This window comes from Hemibagrus wyckioides, linkage group LG12, assembly GCF_019097595.1.
Source record: "Hemibagrus wyckioides isolate EC202008001 linkage group LG12, SWU_Hwy_1.0, whole genome shotgun sequence".
Lineage (NCBI taxonomy): Eukaryota > Metazoa > Chordata > Actinopteri > Siluriformes > Bagridae > Hemibagrus > Hemibagrus wyckioides.
Window position 1 is genome coordinate 3,801,938 of NC_080721.1, and position 17,486 is coordinate 3,819,423.

The window sequence follows — 17,486 nt, forward strand, 5'->3', positions numbered from 1 at the left end:
GGTAGAGGGCACTGTTTTGTTGATTGGAAAGTCAGGGTTCACTGCTAAGCTGGCCCCTGAGCTAGGCTCCTAACCCTCTCTGCTCCAGAGTCCTGTATCATGGCTGACCCTATGTCCTGACCCCAACTTCCAAAGTTTCACTGTGCTGTAATGTATACGTGACAAAAATAAAGGTCTAAAAATTATCCAAGGAAGGCCAGCCTGTGACATGGACTCACTGATGTGCATGGTCATCTGGTCAGATCCCAAAGAAAAAGTCAGGGCAGTGGTGGCTCAAGTGGTTAAGGCTCTGGGTTGTTGATCGGGGTTCAAGCACCACCAGCACCGCCCAGCACCACCAAGCTCCACAGTTGGGCAAATGAGCAAGGCCCTTAACCCTCTTTGCTCCAGGGGCACTGTATCATAGCTGCCCCTGTGCTCTGACCCCAACTTCTTCAGGTGGGATATGCGAAGAAAATAATTCCACTGTAATGTATGTGTGGCCATAATAATGCTCTCAGTTCTCTTCTTCTTCTTAAAAAGTGAAAGCTGGCTTTGATAGAAAGAAGTCACACATAGCAACACAGAGCATCAGAATGACCACGCTGAGTCCTGTACACCACCAAAAGATCTCAAGGTGTTGACTTGGCCTCCAGTTCCCCAGATCTCAATCTGATGGAGCATGGCATCCGTGGGATGTGCTGGACAAACAAGTGCTATATATTAATGAAAATGATGTCATATATATTGTATATTAGAGATCATCCTCTAACTCCTGAACGTTTTCTTTCAGGAAAATTTTTATTCTTTAGACTAATCAAAAGTAAGTATTCAAGGGACTTCCTTCTGGGTGTGTAATCAGGCTCCTGTGGGTTCATGCTGAACAAAATCAAAGCCTTGAAATAAAAATAGGTCAGTAAGACACCCTGTTCAGCAGAGGGCAGACCTGCACCACTGATCTCACCAGCTTTGGGTTTGATCCCTCAAGTCCAACCCCCAGACTCCAGGCTGTGAACTTACCATTAAGAAAAGTGAAGAATATTAATTTGTTACCATCTAGTTGTATTCTGGTGTTATGAGATTGAAAGGAAATGTCCAAGATGTTCTCACTTCCATTAAGAACAATTCCTCAAATTAAATGCAGTTTCTAAGTAAATAATTAAAGATGAATAAATTCTATAGAGAAAAAATAGAAGTGGATTGTTTCAGGAGTTTAATAAGTGTTTTAATTCTTCACATGTGTCGCGGTGAATTATGTGGAAATGTTCTCTTGGTTATCAAAAAATAATATTTTCACAAAACTGTTCAAATCATTTTTCTTTGCCTTCGAACGAGCCACATCATTTTACACACAGATCTTAAAGCCAGATCTTAAACAGTTTACTTTACATTTAATTCACAAAACTATGATCTGTCAATATCACACTTATCAATAATGTTTTAAATACGCTTTTTAATCTGTCTACAGCACTTCAAGGTACATTTTGTCTGGTCATTAGCTGTGTTATCACAGTTAGTACACCCTGTGATGTTATACAGATATATATCCACCATGTAGTGCTTTGGGACGTGAAGCGAGAAAATTCCTTGATTATTATTTTTTAAAAATTCAGTTGAGGGGAAAAAACGCCAATACTGTATAGAAACTATACTATGACTTTAACTGGATAGATTTTTAAAAATTTTTGTTTTTTAATTTAATTAAATTTTTTTTTGTCGTTGGACAGCATGTTATTTTATTTTACTTTATTTTATTTAGTTTTTTTCTTTGGACAGCATGTTATTTTATTTTATTTTATTTTATTTTATTTTATTTTTTGTTGTTGGACAGCATGTTATTTTATTTTATTTTATTTTTTGTTGTTGGACAGCATGTTATTTTATTTTATTTTTTGTTTTTGGACAGCATGTTATTTTATTTTATTTTATTTTTTGTCGTTGGACAGCATGTTATTTTATTTTATTTTATTTTTTGTTGTTGGACAGCACATTATTTTATTTTATTTTATTTTATTTTATTTTATTTTATTTTATTTTATTTTATTTTATTTTATTTTATTTTATTTTTTGTTTTTGGACAGCATGTTATTTTATTTTATTTTATTTTATTTTTTGTTGTTGGACAGCATGTTATTTTATTTTATTTTATTTTTTGTTTTTGGACAGCATGTTATTTTATTTTATTTTATTTTATTTTATTTTATTTTTTGTCGTTGGACAGCATGTTATTTTATTTTATTTTATTTTTTGTTGTTGGACAGCACATTATTTTATTTTATTTTATTTTATTTTTTGTTTTTGGACAGCATGTTATTTTATTTTATTTTATTTTTTGTTTTTGGACAGCATGTTATTTTATTTTATTTTATTTTATTTTTTGTCGTTGGACAGCATGTTATTTTATTTTATTTTTTGTTGTTGGACAGCATGTTATTTTATTTTATTATATTTTATTTTTTGTCATTGGACAGCATGTTATTTTATTTTATTTTATTTTTTGTTGTTGGACAGCACATTATTTTATTTTATTTTATTTTATTTTTTGTTTTTGGACAGCATGTTTTTTATTTTATTTTATTTTATTTTTTGTTGTTGGACAGCATGTTATTTTATTTTATTATATTTTATTTTTTGTCATTGGACAGCATGTTATTTTATTTTATTATATTTTATTTTTTGTCATTGGACAGCATGTTATTTTATTTTATTTTATTTTTTGTCATTGGACAGCACGTTATTTTATTTTATTTTTTGTTGTTGGACAGCATGTTATTTTATTTTATTTTTTGTTGTTGGACAGCACGTTATTTTATTTTATTTTATTTTTTGTCAATGGACAGCATGTTATTTTATTTTATTTTATTTTTGTCATTGGACAGCACGTTATTTTATTTTATGTTGTTGGACATCACGTTATTTTATTTTAATTTTAATTTTTGTTTTTGGACAGCAAGTTATTTTATTTTTTGTCATTGGACAGCTGTTATTTTACTTTATTTTATTTTGTTTTTTGTCGTTGGACAGCACGTTATTTTATTTATTTATTTATTTTTTGTCGTTGGACAGCATGTTATTTTACTTTATTTTATTTTGTTTTTTGTCGTTGGACAGCACGTTATTTTATTTTATTTTTTGTTGTTGGACAGGACGTTATTTTATTTTATTTTTTTTGTCATTGGACAGCATGTTATTTTATTTTATTTTATTTAGTTTTTTGTCATTGGACAGCACGTTATTTTATTTTATTTTTTGTTGTTGGACAGGACGTTATTTTATTTTATTTTTTGTTGTTTGACAGCATGTTATTTTATTTTATTATATTTTATTTTTTGTCGTTGGACAGCATGTTATTTTACTTTATTTTATTTTGTTTTTTGTCATTGGACAGCACGTTATTTTATTTTATTTTTTGTTGTTGGACAGGACGTTATTTTATTTTATTTTATTTTTTGTTGTTGGACAGCATGTTATTTTATTTTATTATATTTTATTTTTTGTTGTTGGACAGCATGTTATTTTATTTTTTGTTGTTGGACAGCATGTTATTTTATTTTATTATATTTTATTTTTTGTTGTTGGACAGCATGTTATTTTATTTTATTATATTTTATTTTTTGTTGTTGGACAGCATGTTATTTTATTTTTTGTTGTTGGACAGCATGTTATTTTATTTTTTGTTGTTGGACAGCATGTTATTTTATTTTATTTTTTGTTGTTGGACATCATGTCATTTCATTTTATTTTATTATATTTTTGTCACTGGAGAGCATGTTATTTTATTTTATTTTATTTTTTGTCAATGGACAGCACGTTATTTTATTTTATTTTATTTTTTGTCATTGGACAGCATGTTATTTTATTTTATGTTGTTGGACATCACGTTATTTTATTTTATTTTTTGTTGTTGGACAGCACGTTATTTTATTTTATTTTATTTTATTTTTTGTTGTTGGACAGCACATTTTTTAATTTAATTTAATTTAATTTAATTTAATTTAATTTAATTTAATTTAATTTAATTTAATTTAATTTAATTTAATTTAATTTAATTTAATTTAATTTAATTTAATTTTATTTTATTGTCATTGCACAGCATGGTTTTTTGTTTATCGGTTTGTTATTTGTTTTAGACTGTATGCAGTGTCTATCAATTTGATCAGTCTGAAATGACCTGCAATTAACGCAACTTTGCACCCAAAGGTAAACAGATTTCAGAAATAAATCATGTGGGCATTACTTGATCATATTGTACATGGTTATAGAAATAAAATGACTGATAATGTGATAGTGATGTGGTTTTCTTTTGAGTCTGATTCCACTGATTCGCTCATTAGGGATAAATTAAAATGTATATATTGGTTTTAAATATTTCTGCAAAGCTGCTTTGTAACAAAACTTTTAACCAGAAACCCCCTAGATTTTCAACATGCTCTAAGACTCTTCATCTCATTTGTCCAGATGTGTTTGATGGACTTTATTCTCTTCTTGTTTGAACAGAGAGGCAGGAGGATCAATGGAGATGTCACCAAACACTGAAAAGGACTCAGAAACCTGAATGTACCTCATGCCATCATTTACTCACACACCCTGCTTAAATAGGCTAATAATCAACAGTCGGTCATTCTGATGATGCTCCCATGTAGAAAAATTAAACTCCGTAAACACTGGCAGTGATACAGCAGATGATCAAACCACTCATTTACACTGATATAGCTGTGAGAAAGAAATGATTACTATGATAAGGGTGAATATTTTAAGATTTAGCGTAACAAACTACGCTAGCTGTGTGCTTCGGAATCCATGTTTAATATACTATATTGCCAAAAGTTTTGGGACACCCCTCAAAATCACTGAATTCAGGTGTTGTTTTTCAGGGGTCGGGCTCGGAAAGGAACTCTTAATGCTTCAACTTCATAAGACATTTTGGACAATTTCATGCCAACAGTTTGGGGATGATCCCTTCCTATTCCAATGTGACTGCACAGCAGTGCATAAAGCAAGGTCCATAAAGACATGGATGAGTGAGTTTGGTGTGAAGGAACTTCACAGAGTCCTGACCTCAACCTGATAGAACACCTTTGGGATGAATTAGAGTGGAGACTGCGAGCCAGACCTTCTCGTCCAACATCAGTGCCTGACCTCACAAATGTGTTTCTAGAGGAACGGTCAAAAATTCCCATAAACACACTCCTAAACCTTGTGGAAAGCCTTCCCAGAAGAGTTGAAGCTATTATACCTGCAAAGAGTCGGGACAACTCCATATTACATTCATGTGCATGTAAAGGCAGACGTCCCAAAACTTTTGGTAATATAGCATATCTCAGTACGTCTGTTTAAAATCTTGCTAGCATAAACCTAGAGCTGAATTCCTATGCCAGGATCTGTGAGGCTCATGGGTTATTCTTTTGCTAGATTTAGAAGTAAACTAGCAGGAGCTGATATCTGGATTCTAATAGAAACACAATTGTTAAATATTTGATGAGGATCAGGATCAGGAATCATTTTGAATCGGTGTGACGTGCGTCCAGTCTAGAAGCGGAGAATCTGACCTTGTTTTGATTTCTGTCTATCTGGATTTTTAAAATGCGACGCGCTTTGTCACGTGTACACTTAGCACCGTTAGGAAAAGCAAACAGATCAGTAAGATGGGAGGTGTTGAACTTTAGCTCACAGGCCCACAGGAGCTCAGTGGTGTACAGACCTAGCCTCGCTGACTCTCTCTTTAACAATGGACCAGACGCAAGATACATCCTACTGCTTTTGTACTCATCCGCATGGGGCCAGGGGTAATAGGTAAGGCAGCTAAACTCACTCTGGGGGGTACGCACATACCACACACACACACACACACACACACAAACACGATAGTTAGGAAGCTAAGAACGCAATCTAAACAAACAGGAAGTTCTTTCCACACTTTCCACAGATGTAACAATCTAACTGCGCTTTATGTTCCTGACCGATATTCAACTAGCTGTGGTGTTCTGTGCTTCAACATTTTCATGACAGCCTTCAGGGTTGTGAATAAAGTCATATGAATGAAGTTCTATCACCAAAATGAATAGAGATCAGACGTCCAGTGACACCTTGCACAGGAAAAAGGGTCCGGTGGACTCAGGGGTGTGTTTGCCCACCTGGCTGGGTGGTGGCAGGTATCCCAGTGTGAGGGTGAGGAAACACACTTGCTGTGGTGTGTTTATATGCATGCATGCTGTGAGCTTGATGGAATTAGGAGGCTGTCGATTGTTTTCTCCGCATAGGCTCACAGCCTCCTGACCTTCCACTCTCACGCTTCCAGTTCAAAGAGAGGCAGACGTTTAAGAGAGGGGTGGAGGGATCCCTCTCTTCCTGCTCTCCTCCACACGGTGTTAGACTGATCATCCTTCTACGCCTCATTCCTTAATGACCGGCCTGCAAGTGCCGACTTCTGCTCTAACACACACACACACACACACACACAGGAGTTAAAGGATTAGTCTGGAAACTCACACACTCTCCTGTGATGAATAAAGATCATAAAATCTGCTGCTGGGAGAAAGAGAAGATAGTTCAATGCTTATAATGCTTATATCATCTGAACATCATGACACATCTGTGAATGCTGTTTTATTTTTAATAAAACTATTATACATAAACACACCGTAGGGTCTTGAGCTAAAATATCAGATATCTCAAATATCTCAATAAGCTCTAGTTTCTATCGTTTCAAATAAATGTCAGAGATCATTGTTTCTTTTAAGAAGAGGAGAAGATGGTAAAGACATTGTTGGAACTAAAAAATGGCTAGGAACATCTCATAAAGAGAAATATATATATATATATATATATATATATATATATATATATATATATATATATATATATATATATTTCAATTATCCATTCATTTGGTTTAAATTTGGCACATATAAAGTTTCAGGATTCTGCCGAGAATGGAAAGAGTTCAGAGGAACATGTAAGGGGTCTGAAGATGAAGGAACATCAGAAGAAAAGGTGCAATTACTTCTCCTTTCTTATGGAAATGCTAATGAAGTAGGCGATAGGGCCGCAGACAATAGGGGCTACAGGCAGGTTAAGCGTCACCATGTAAACAGCTTCCTGCCAAGGAGCCATTTACCCCTCACTTTTACTGACTAACAAGCCTTCTTCACGATGACTACAAAGAGCAGGGATCCATCAAAGACCAGCACCAGCAGAACTGCCAGGACTGACCACCACCAAACGGCGTTCCCAGGCCAAGCAGCAGAGAGTCTGCCTCTGCTGTGTATACAGGACTTACATGACCTTCCCTTCAATTCGTCTGTCAAACAACACAGCGTTTATTCTGGAGAGTCTCGGTGACCATGATATTTAACCTAAGGAGAAACCTAACCTAAGGCGAAAAACTTCTTGTCTATAAGCTGCAGTCATTTCTACAGAACTAAATAGTCCAATAATGTCCATCTGAGTAATCATAACACACACACACACACACACACAGATGAACTCACCATCACACATATATGTGATAAAACTCCTGAATAAATCAGACCGTCTGACTCACGCAGACGCTCTGGTCATTATCCCGTATATCATTTCCATCTGCCCACTTCAGCTGATCAGACTGGACAGAATTTCTCATTAGCCACTGGCGTGCGAAATGTTTCCTGCAGCGGAATTTTGTTACCACAACAAACGTCCATCATGAAGGATTTACATATACATTCATGACTGAGCTGTGTTCAAATAATAATAATAATAATAATAATAATAATAATAATAATACACTACAGCTGTTTAATTAGTTTAATTGTAACAACTAATCTGACCTGTAGATGGCAGTAAATGAGCTGAGGGGGTGGAGGTGGGGTGATATGATGGACCTACGGCTGTGGTAAAAGATCCAGGAGTGGGCTGTATCTATTGTCCTTTAATGAGTGGCTTTGATCTGTGCTGACCATTTAGTGTTTGTACACCTGGACCACAGCAGTGCTGAGAGGGTGCTGCTGGGTAATTGATGTGTGTGTGTGTGTGTGTGTGATTGACGGAGATGAAGATGAAATCATGCAGGTAACAGACCCCCGGTCATCCCCTGCTCCTGGCGTGGGAATGCAGTAAAGGGAGTAAAAGCACTACCTCCTTTGTTTGTCCTGTTTTTTATGGTCAATGGTTTTTATGGTCACTGGGATCATAACGTAATAGAGCTCCAGTGTGATGTTCTTCATGAGAATCACGTCTGGGTTTCAGGTTCAACGTCCCAAAGTGAGAGAAATGATTTAGGGGGGCAACAAGAAAATGATCTTAACATCAAGTGTGTGTGTGTGTGTATGAGATTGTGTGTGTGTGTGAGTCACGAACCAACCTGTGGCACGAGTGCAGGAGGATATGCTTTTAGCTAATAGTGAAACATTACAAGTAACATGAGTTCCTTTACCTCTACACCAACAACAGAGAAACCCTACTCTCTCTCTCTCTCTCTCTCTCTCTCTCTCTCTCTCTATCATTGTCTGTCAGTCTGTCTCTCTCTCTCTCTCCCCGTCTCTCTCTCTCTCTCTCTCTCTCTTCCTCTCCCTCTCCCCCCTTTCTCTCTCCCCCGCTCTCCTTCTCTTCCTCTCTCTCTCTCTAGTCCCCCCCCCCTTTCTCTCCCCCGCTCTCCCTCTCTCTCTCTCTTCCTCGCTCTCTCTCTCTCTCTCTCTCTCTCTCTGGTGCAGCTGCTTGCTACAAGCTCGGTGTTTAATTGTGTTTTCTCACACACTGGTGATTGCTGACCTCAGCTGTACATATTTGCACCACAAAACATGAAGCCTGCAGATGCACACAAACATCTCGCTAAGACGACGGTCAGGCTCGGACAGCCTATAGGACGGGATTCGTTAAAACAAGACACTTATTAGATGCAATGAAGTGTTTTGTTGGATATTTTCTATATTTCTACAATATTCTGACACGTTATTATATATTACAAATTAGATTAGATGATATTTTATTTCTATTTCAGCGCTCGTGGTTAGAGCTCACATCTCTCTCCTTCAGGATAAAGTTGATCATAGAGTCCTGTTCTATTTCATTAGCATCTCAAAGGCCCTGGTACTATTGTTGAGGACAGAAGCAGAGATGGGAGGGAGCAGGGGACAATTACTGACCCTGCAGATTCTTTTTATCCTTTTGAAAGCCCGGGTGATTAGGAGAGGAAAGTTTAGATTTCCTGAACTTGAAGTGGAAATGTAGCAGTGACAGACGCATCTCGGGGCTCAATCCACATCTGGTTAAGAGCAAGGGGAGCCAGTGTGTGTGTGTGTGTGTGTGTAGGGGGAAGTAAAGAACTGAGATTCATATGACCATGCTCTTTTTCCTGCTCTAAAGCAGCATTCCAGTGTAGTAGAAACACAAATGCAGTAAACATGCAAATAAACACAAGCAAGAAACAAAACCTGTGTATTCATTTAAAAAAAATAAGGTGTGTTTGTGTGTGTGTGTGTCCTCTTCCCAGGCCTGAGTCATCTCTCACTGTTTACTTATTTAGCCCAGTGAGGAGAGGACGGTGGAAAATATGCATCCTCCCTTATAACCGTTTCTTTGTGGAGCACCAGGCCTCTGTAATATTTCTCACTCGGGTGAGAGAGCGCTTGTGCCAGGGAGAAGCAGCATCTCTTAACCCCATACACACCCAAAGCGTACACCATCTCTCCGCTCGTCAGCAATACAGCCACCGTGAGGCTCATGCAACTCTCAGACGTGTGTAAACTCAGCGATCACCATCTTCTCAAATACTTTACCATTATTACTTCTTCTTTTTTCAATGATGAGTGTCTCAAGGAGGTAAAGGGTTCGGGTTCGCAAAGCACAATCGAATCCTTAGCTCTTATGAGGAAGTAAAGAAGTCACACTCCACAAAACTGCTCAGAAACCTTTCCATCGTCTACGGGAGGCCGAGAGACAGAAATACAGAGACAGGAATGAAGAAGGATATAGCGGACATTATTATAAGAATATTATGGTCAACAGTGTAACCAGGAATGATCTCAGAATGGTCAGCAATGGTCACATAAGTTTACCATGACTCACACTGCAGGGACAGATGACGCTGAGAAAAGCTTTTTATGTAGATTATAAAAATTCGAATATCTATGTCCGTTATAGATGTAATGAATAAGAGCTTAATAGAACTTACGCTGGCTCTGTAAGTTCAGAGGCTGGTGTCGGCGCTTCAGCTGGGGGCTGGTTAAAGAGTTTCACTCCCCAGAGCAAATCCACACTTCACCAAGTACAGGAGCACAAAGGATTTCACACATGTGTATTTGGGACAAAACAAAAAGATTAACATCACTTGCAAATATACAACGGACTGATAAGGGCCGCTTCCACCGGGGTTGTCTTCCTTTTTCTGTGTTTTAAGAAAGATTATCCTTTGAGCGTACAAATATCGAGAATCGAGTGTGAATTTTAAGGCGAGTTATTATACAGATCTAAAAAAAAAAATATGGACACATCTGTAGTCCAGAACTAAGGATTTATTTTGCTTTATTTATTTATATATATAGGATGAGGACGGGTTCTCTTCTTTTGAGTTTATCTGTTCATCTCATATCAGGAAGGTTTTCCCCGCCACCTTTCGTGATAACGTCCGTTGTTAAAAAATCGCTATATTAATACAGATGAGTCGAAAACCAAGTCCGAATCTTTATAAGATATAAAAGATCAGAAAGGTTCTGGTTTTTATAGCACTGTAGAGCTGTAGGTCTAGCATACACACATAGACTATTAAAGTGCAGGTAACAAACCCCATGCTAGTTTGTGTACTGATATGATAATAATATTAATTATAACTCTTCTGGTTAGATACATACTTATATTTTTATGTTTATATATATATATATATATATATAAAAGGTGAAATTCTGTCCAGTGCTAAACATTTAAGCCATTGTTCAAGCGTTGCTACACGAGCGTGCTGGAGTTGAGGGGGCGTGGCTTCGGTGTTTGAGCTCCGCCCCCAGGAACAGCATGAGGTCTCCGGTGGCCTTTTAAATGGAGCTTCACCGCGTGAACGAAGGTAGAAGTTCGCTGTCAAAGCGCCGGGAGCTCACTACCGTGGTGCAGGCACTTATCGCAAATCACACCCGGGGGTATTTTTCTTTTTTTGTGCGTGTGTTGGTGTTTTTTTTCTTCAATAAGACTGGAAATATGAGTTGTTCCGCTCCTGATCAGAGACTGGAGCATCTCCTGAGCGCCGTGGAGAGCGAGTTTCAGAAAGGAAGCGAGAAAGGAGACACGTCCGAGCGGGACATTAAACTGACCCTGGAGGACGCCGAGCTGTGGGGCAAATTTAAAGAGCTCACTAATGAAATGATCGTCACCAAGACCGGAAGGTGGGTCGAACTTTTAGAAACAATTCCTTCTCTGTTTTTCAGCCAAAAAACTGTCGTGAACGGTTTTTACGCGAACTTTTCAGCTTTAGACTGGTAATTTTGTTTTATCCGATGATTTAAAGAACATATCCGGCGTTTGTAGAAGTTAAAATTGTCATTTGGAGTCGGGAGAATGAAGCTGATGCTAAAGTTAGCCTGTGCTCAGAGTGCGCGAGCTCGCTGATAAACGTGTATTGTGTTTGCAGACGGATGTTCCCAGTACTGAGGGCCAGTGTCAGCGGTCTGGACCCCAACGCTATGTATTCGGTGCTGCTGGACTTCGTGGCCGCAGATAATAATCGTTGGAAATATGTGAACGGAGAGTGGGTACCGGGCGGAAAACCGGAGCCCCAGAGCCCCAGCTGTGTGTACATCCACCCCGATTCGCCCAACTTCGGAGCTCACTGGATGAAAGCACCTGTGTCCTTCAGCAAAGTCAAACTGTCCAACAAACTCAATGGAGGAGGACAGGTATGTTGGAACCAATTCCTCTTGCGATCTCCTTTTTATATTTTTAATCATATCTACACGGACGTTACATGTGAGTCTCTTCTCACCCACCTTCTCTGTAGATCATGTTGAACTCCCTGCACAAATACGAGCCCAGGATCCACATCGTGAAGGTGGGCGGCATCCAGAAAATGATCAGCAGCCAGTCTTTCCCAGAGACCCAGTTCATAGCAGTGACGGCCTATCAAAACGAAGAGGTACGGAGCTCAAAAGTCTTCAGAGCTGAAAAAATATTCATCCGTTGTTTTATTTAATCGCTGTTTCTAAATGCGTCTTCGTTTTCCTTTTTTCAGATCACAGCGCTGAAGATCAAACACAACCCGTTTGCTAAGGCCTTCTTGGATGCTAAAGAAAGGTGTGTGTGTGTGTGTGTGTATTAAACAGTAACTCCTAGTCTAATCGCTCTAATGTGATATAAAGTATAGAACTCAACAGTTTTTTTCCATGCTCTCAGGAGTGACCACCGTGAGGCCCAAGATCAAAGCAGTGATAATCAGCAGTCTGGCTACTCACAGAGTAAGTCCTCTTATCAGTTGTACACCAAAAAAAACAAAACCAAACACCCAGAACAAGGATTCCTCATGACTTAACTTTCTTCCTCTATCTACAGTTGGTGGCTGGTTTTTGCCCAGTAATGGCCCTATCTGTCCCAGCAATAGTCCACCGCAGTTCAATGGGTCCCCGGGTCACAACTCCAGCTCTTACTGTGAGCGTTATTCCAGCCTGAGGAGCCACCGAGCGTCTCCGTACCCCAGCCACTACCCTCATCGCAGCACTAACAACAGTAAGACTCTTCATTTTTGCTTTTGAGTTTCAGAACTAAATAAAAAGATAATAATTGCCAAGATTTAGATGTGATTGTAAGGTGCTGACTATATTTTATGATCCTTCTAGACAATTACATGGACAGCTCTTCAGCGAGTATTGCAGCCCACGATAACTGGTCAACCTTGCAAATCCCTAATTCTACCGGAATGGGCACTCTGGCTCATACCACCAACACCACCTCCAACACAAGGTCAGTCCAGACATACAGACTTCCTGTTTAGTAACAGAGCCATTGACTTAGTGATCAGCTCTCTGACCTTTAAACTGTTTGTTTGTGTTTACAGCCAGTACCCCAGCTTATGGTCTGTGGCTGGGACAGCCCTCACCCCGTCCGGCTCAGCTTCAGGCTCCATTGCTGGAGGTCTGACCTCTCAGTTCCTGCGAGGGTCCTCCGTGTCTTACTCAGGTCTGACCTCCTCTCTACCCGTCTCTTCTCCGTCGTCCATGTACGATCCGAGCCTGACCGAGGCGGGAGTGGCAGATGCCCAGTTTGAGACCTCCATCGCTAGGCTTACAGCTTCCTGGGCGCCTGTAGCACAGAGCTACTGAGAAGCGACTGCAGCTCAAGAGACTTGCTCCTGATCTTCTTGAGATAGTGTAAGCAGCTTGGATCTCCCTGAATGGTGATAAATGGATTGTTCTAATGCAAGTGAGAAGTGTTAGAAATCTAAAATAAACACCCTAGATATTGTTATTGATGGTAATAATTTTATAGAAATGATCGAAACTTTACTGTCATTTGGGACCAACGATGGAACTATAAGATTAATACGGTTGTTGTTGTTGACTGAATAAATGTAAATGTCTGTAAATAGGTTTAAGTTAATGTTAATTCTCGTGGTTGGTCACATAGAATATAAATTTAAAATATTCAGAAACAGAAAGACAGACATGTGTCTTGAATCCTTTCTGGTTATATACAACGGGATGTCCTGTAACCTGCACGCGGAAGTGCTTTGTACATATCTATCTATTTGTACTTGTTTGCTGTAAGCTTTATTTATGTCTTTTTAATATTAAATTAATTTGTTTTTTTCTCCAAATCATCTGTCTGGTCCTTATTTCTAAAAATGTACACACACACACACACACACACACACACACACACATGACTTCAAACAAAGACAACCTGAGTAAACTGGGCCTTATGTGAAAAGGTAATGGCACCCTTACCATTTACAAAGTCGAAATTTTAATTGGATCAAACACACCAGAGATGTTCCTTCAGCTTTCCAGCAATGTGAAGAGGCTGAAAGGTCTCAGTGAAGTGGACTCTCAGAAGTTGTGTCTAAGTCTCATGGTGAGAGTGAGTATTTATGACGAAGATAAGAAGAAGACCAGATCTGGTCTTTTCTACCAATGTAGCACGCTGACGACTCATCCAGGAAGTCACAACAGAGCTCTATGAATATTGAATATCTAAATAAAACTCTAGTGACCTCAGATTAGGTCACACCTTGATGACCCTTAAAGCTTCCTGCCGTCTGATGAACATTTTCAAAAGTGGACGATTTTTGTATAAATCATCCTAACCTAACCTGGTGGTAGTGTGATGATGTGGTGCTTCTTCATCACCTGGATGACTCGACAAAACTGTGAATTTTGGGCCACGTAGGAATACGAAGATCTGAAGTCCATCTGTGAATGACTCAAAAGAAACTCCATGACCATTTGGAAAAGCCCAGTTTGCTGAAATTTTTCGAGTTGAAGCGCATTCTACAAATTTTCCAAAGAAAACAGAACGTTCTGGACAGAGATCCTTCTCTAACTGACGTGCTTCATAGTCATGTATTAAGATACACTATATTGCCAAAAGTTTTGGGACGTCTGCCTTTACATGCACATGAATGTAATATGGAGTTGTCCCGCCCCTTTGCAGCTATAACGGCTTCACCTCTTCTGGGAAGGCTTTCCACAAGGTTTAGGAGTGTGTTTATGGGAATTTTTTTTGACCATTCCTCTAAAAGTGCATTTGTGAGGTCAGGCACTGATGCTGTGATGACGAGAAGGCCTGCCTCACAGTCTCCACTGTAATTCATCCCAAAGGTGTTCTATCAGGTTGAGGTCAGGACTCCGTTAAGTTCCTCCACACCAAACTGGTGTGCGGTCATGTTGGAACAGGAAGAAGTCATCCCCAAATGATGACCTCCATAAACCATAAAATTGTCCAAAATGTCTCGAAGCATTAAGAGTTCCTTTCACTGGAACTAAGGGGCAAAGCCCAACCCCTGAATTCAATGATTTGGAGGGGTGTCCCAAAACCTTTGCCAATATAGTGTATATCATTTATATCACAAAAATGAAATATTTTCTATATTTCTGACAACTATTATAAGTTCACTTGCAAATATTCTCACGTTTATATTTATATTATTTAAATGACATTTCTTTATAAACCCAGGTTTGTTTACTCGAACGATTTATTTTATATGGTCGAGATTTCCATTATATTATTGTGTGAATAAAATCTTCACTAAGACGTTACAGCTGTGTTTAAGTGAACTCTCTCCTCTGTTCGATGATTGCAGGTTACTTCAGACAGAGTGCTGGACCACATGATGGCCTTTTTTCTATTATCGCACCGCTCTGTTAGAATTTACAACTGTGTGTCATTCTGGAAAAAAAAAGAAATTCTAGATATTAATCTTTCAATTTTCCTTCATCGAATAACATCAAAGAGGTTAAAAGTAAAAGTGAAGAAGATATTTAAGTATTTTTTAACATGTTAATACTGCTTATTGATCCTTTTCTCTTTTACACACACACACACACACACACACACACTATGCATGAGAGTAATATCCAAGATATAAGAAACCTCCAGGTTGCTGATCCTCAGTATTCTGTGTGTAGTGACATTTTAATGCATTCTATAAGTTTATACTTCGGAGTAGGGGCAGTGAAGGATGGTCCGGTCAGTGCTTCTTCAGTGGACTCAGCTCCAAGTCTGTGATTGAGGAGTCCACACCAGGGTGTAAATGAAGCCCACAGGGTTAAAGAGCCTCAGGCAAACAGAGCTGAAGGAACAACATGACAGACATCTGGGACCTGTGTGTGTGTATGTGTGTGTGTGTGTATGTGAAACCTTTAAAGCAAAATTGTAAGTTCATATGCCTGGAGAGAATAGAAGGTCTTCCTGGTAAAAAAAAAAAGAATAAATATCTATATTAATTAATTAATAATGAAATACTGTTAAACTCTATTCTCATTTTTTACCGTTATCATCGTAATAAACACCCCTCTCTCTCTCTCTCTCTTTTTAATATTTCCTCATGATCTTGCCTGATTTGTGCTACATGTGTATGATGCACATTGGGGAGTGTAAGTGAATCAGGTAGCAGCTTGATCTGCATGCCCTGCCACGACAAATCTAAACCCTGAAATATAAACTTTGAGCATAATATAAAGGTCATGATGTTAAAAAATCTTCCTGTACCAACATGACTGTACACCAGTGCACAAAGCAAGGTCCATAAAGACATGGATGAGTGAGTTTGGTGTGGAGGAACTTGACTGTCCTGCACAGAGTCCTGACCTCAACCCCATAGAACACCTTTGGGATGAATTAGAGTGGAGACTGTGAGCCAGACCTTCTCATCCAACATCAGTGCCTGACCTCACAAATGCGCTTCTAGAGGAACAGTCAAAAATTCCCATAAACACACTCCTAAACCTTGTGGAAATCCTTCCCAGAAGAGTTGAAGCTGTTATAACTGCAAAGGGCAGGACAACTCCATATTACATTCATGTGCATGTAAAGGCAGACGTCCCAAAACTTTTGGCAATATAGTGTACATGCAAGATTCGACCCCAAAACCCTGGAGGTCTGAGGCAAACATGCTAACCACACCCCTTATCCATTACACTACAACTTTAACAGCAAAAACATTGGAAATGAATAACAGAATTGGTTCTAGCGTACAAAACCGAATTAAGGTAATTAATTATGATCGACACAAGGGTAGAAACAGGACTGAGGGTGGACGGTTGGGTCACAGGAAGTGGGCAACAGGGTCACAATATGATAGCAAATGCAACAACTCCTAGTCTCAGAGACACTGAGCTGGTGTAGAAAGTGGTGATCTGTGTTCCTGTTTGGTCAGAGAAGTTGAGGTGACATGTTGGGTCCTGATTCTGAGATATCTTTCATTGAGTTGGATATGTTTATGTTGCAAAACGCTAAATCTAGAGACAATCCCAATAGTTTCCAAATTCAGCAGATGGGCTGCTGAATCACGTTCTGGTAGATATTTGGTAGACACGACACAATACCACTTATAAAGACTTCTGTATTTGTAGAGAAGCGTTTCAGCTCCACTCGTATGAACCCCGTTTGCCAAAAACAAGTCGTCAAGTCTGGTTCGGCCCATCGGTGCACAGCCCTCTGTTTGCCCATCTTTCGCACTCCTCCCATGTCCACACACACAAACCCACCTTGTCCTCTGATGTCTGTGTGCTTTCGTTAATGAAGAAATTCTCATACCTGGGTGAGACATTGCTCTCAGCTGAGGAAAGCCTGCCTCTGAACCAGCTCATCACAGGAGCAGATACAACAGGCCCAAACTGGAACAACTAATTCCAGTAATATTAGCAACAGAATTCCTTTCCCGGAATGAAATATGCATCAAAGAATAAAGAAGACCAAATCTATACTGTTCAACTGTCTGGAAATTAAACAATGGCAAAAAATCACGATAAAACGGTGAGGGTTAGTGGCTAGGTAACAGTTTATTATTATTAAGTTCTTATTTTGACAGTTTATTCATCATAACGCCATCGTAA

The 17,486-nt window shown here is 38.6% G+C and overlaps 1 protein-coding gene across 1 annotated transcript; it reads left to right on the forward strand.

Moving 5' to 3' along the window:
- Positions 1–11,084: 11,084 nt before the first annotated feature.
- Positions 11,085–13,255, forward strand: tbxta (T-box transcription factor Ta). The gene is made up of 8 exons (XM_058405191.1): positions 11,085–11,327; positions 11,573–11,837; positions 11,939–12,073; positions 12,170–12,231; positions 12,331–12,392; positions 12,487–12,660; positions 12,771–12,894; positions 12,989–13,255. Exons 1-8 carry the CDS (start codon positions 11,143–11,145, stop codon positions 13,251–13,253), a joined length of 1,272 nt encoding a protein of 423 aa, XP_058261174.1. The 5' UTR covers positions 11,085–11,142; the 3' UTR covers positions 13,254–13,255.
- Positions 13,256–17,486: the final 4,231 nt, after the last annotated feature.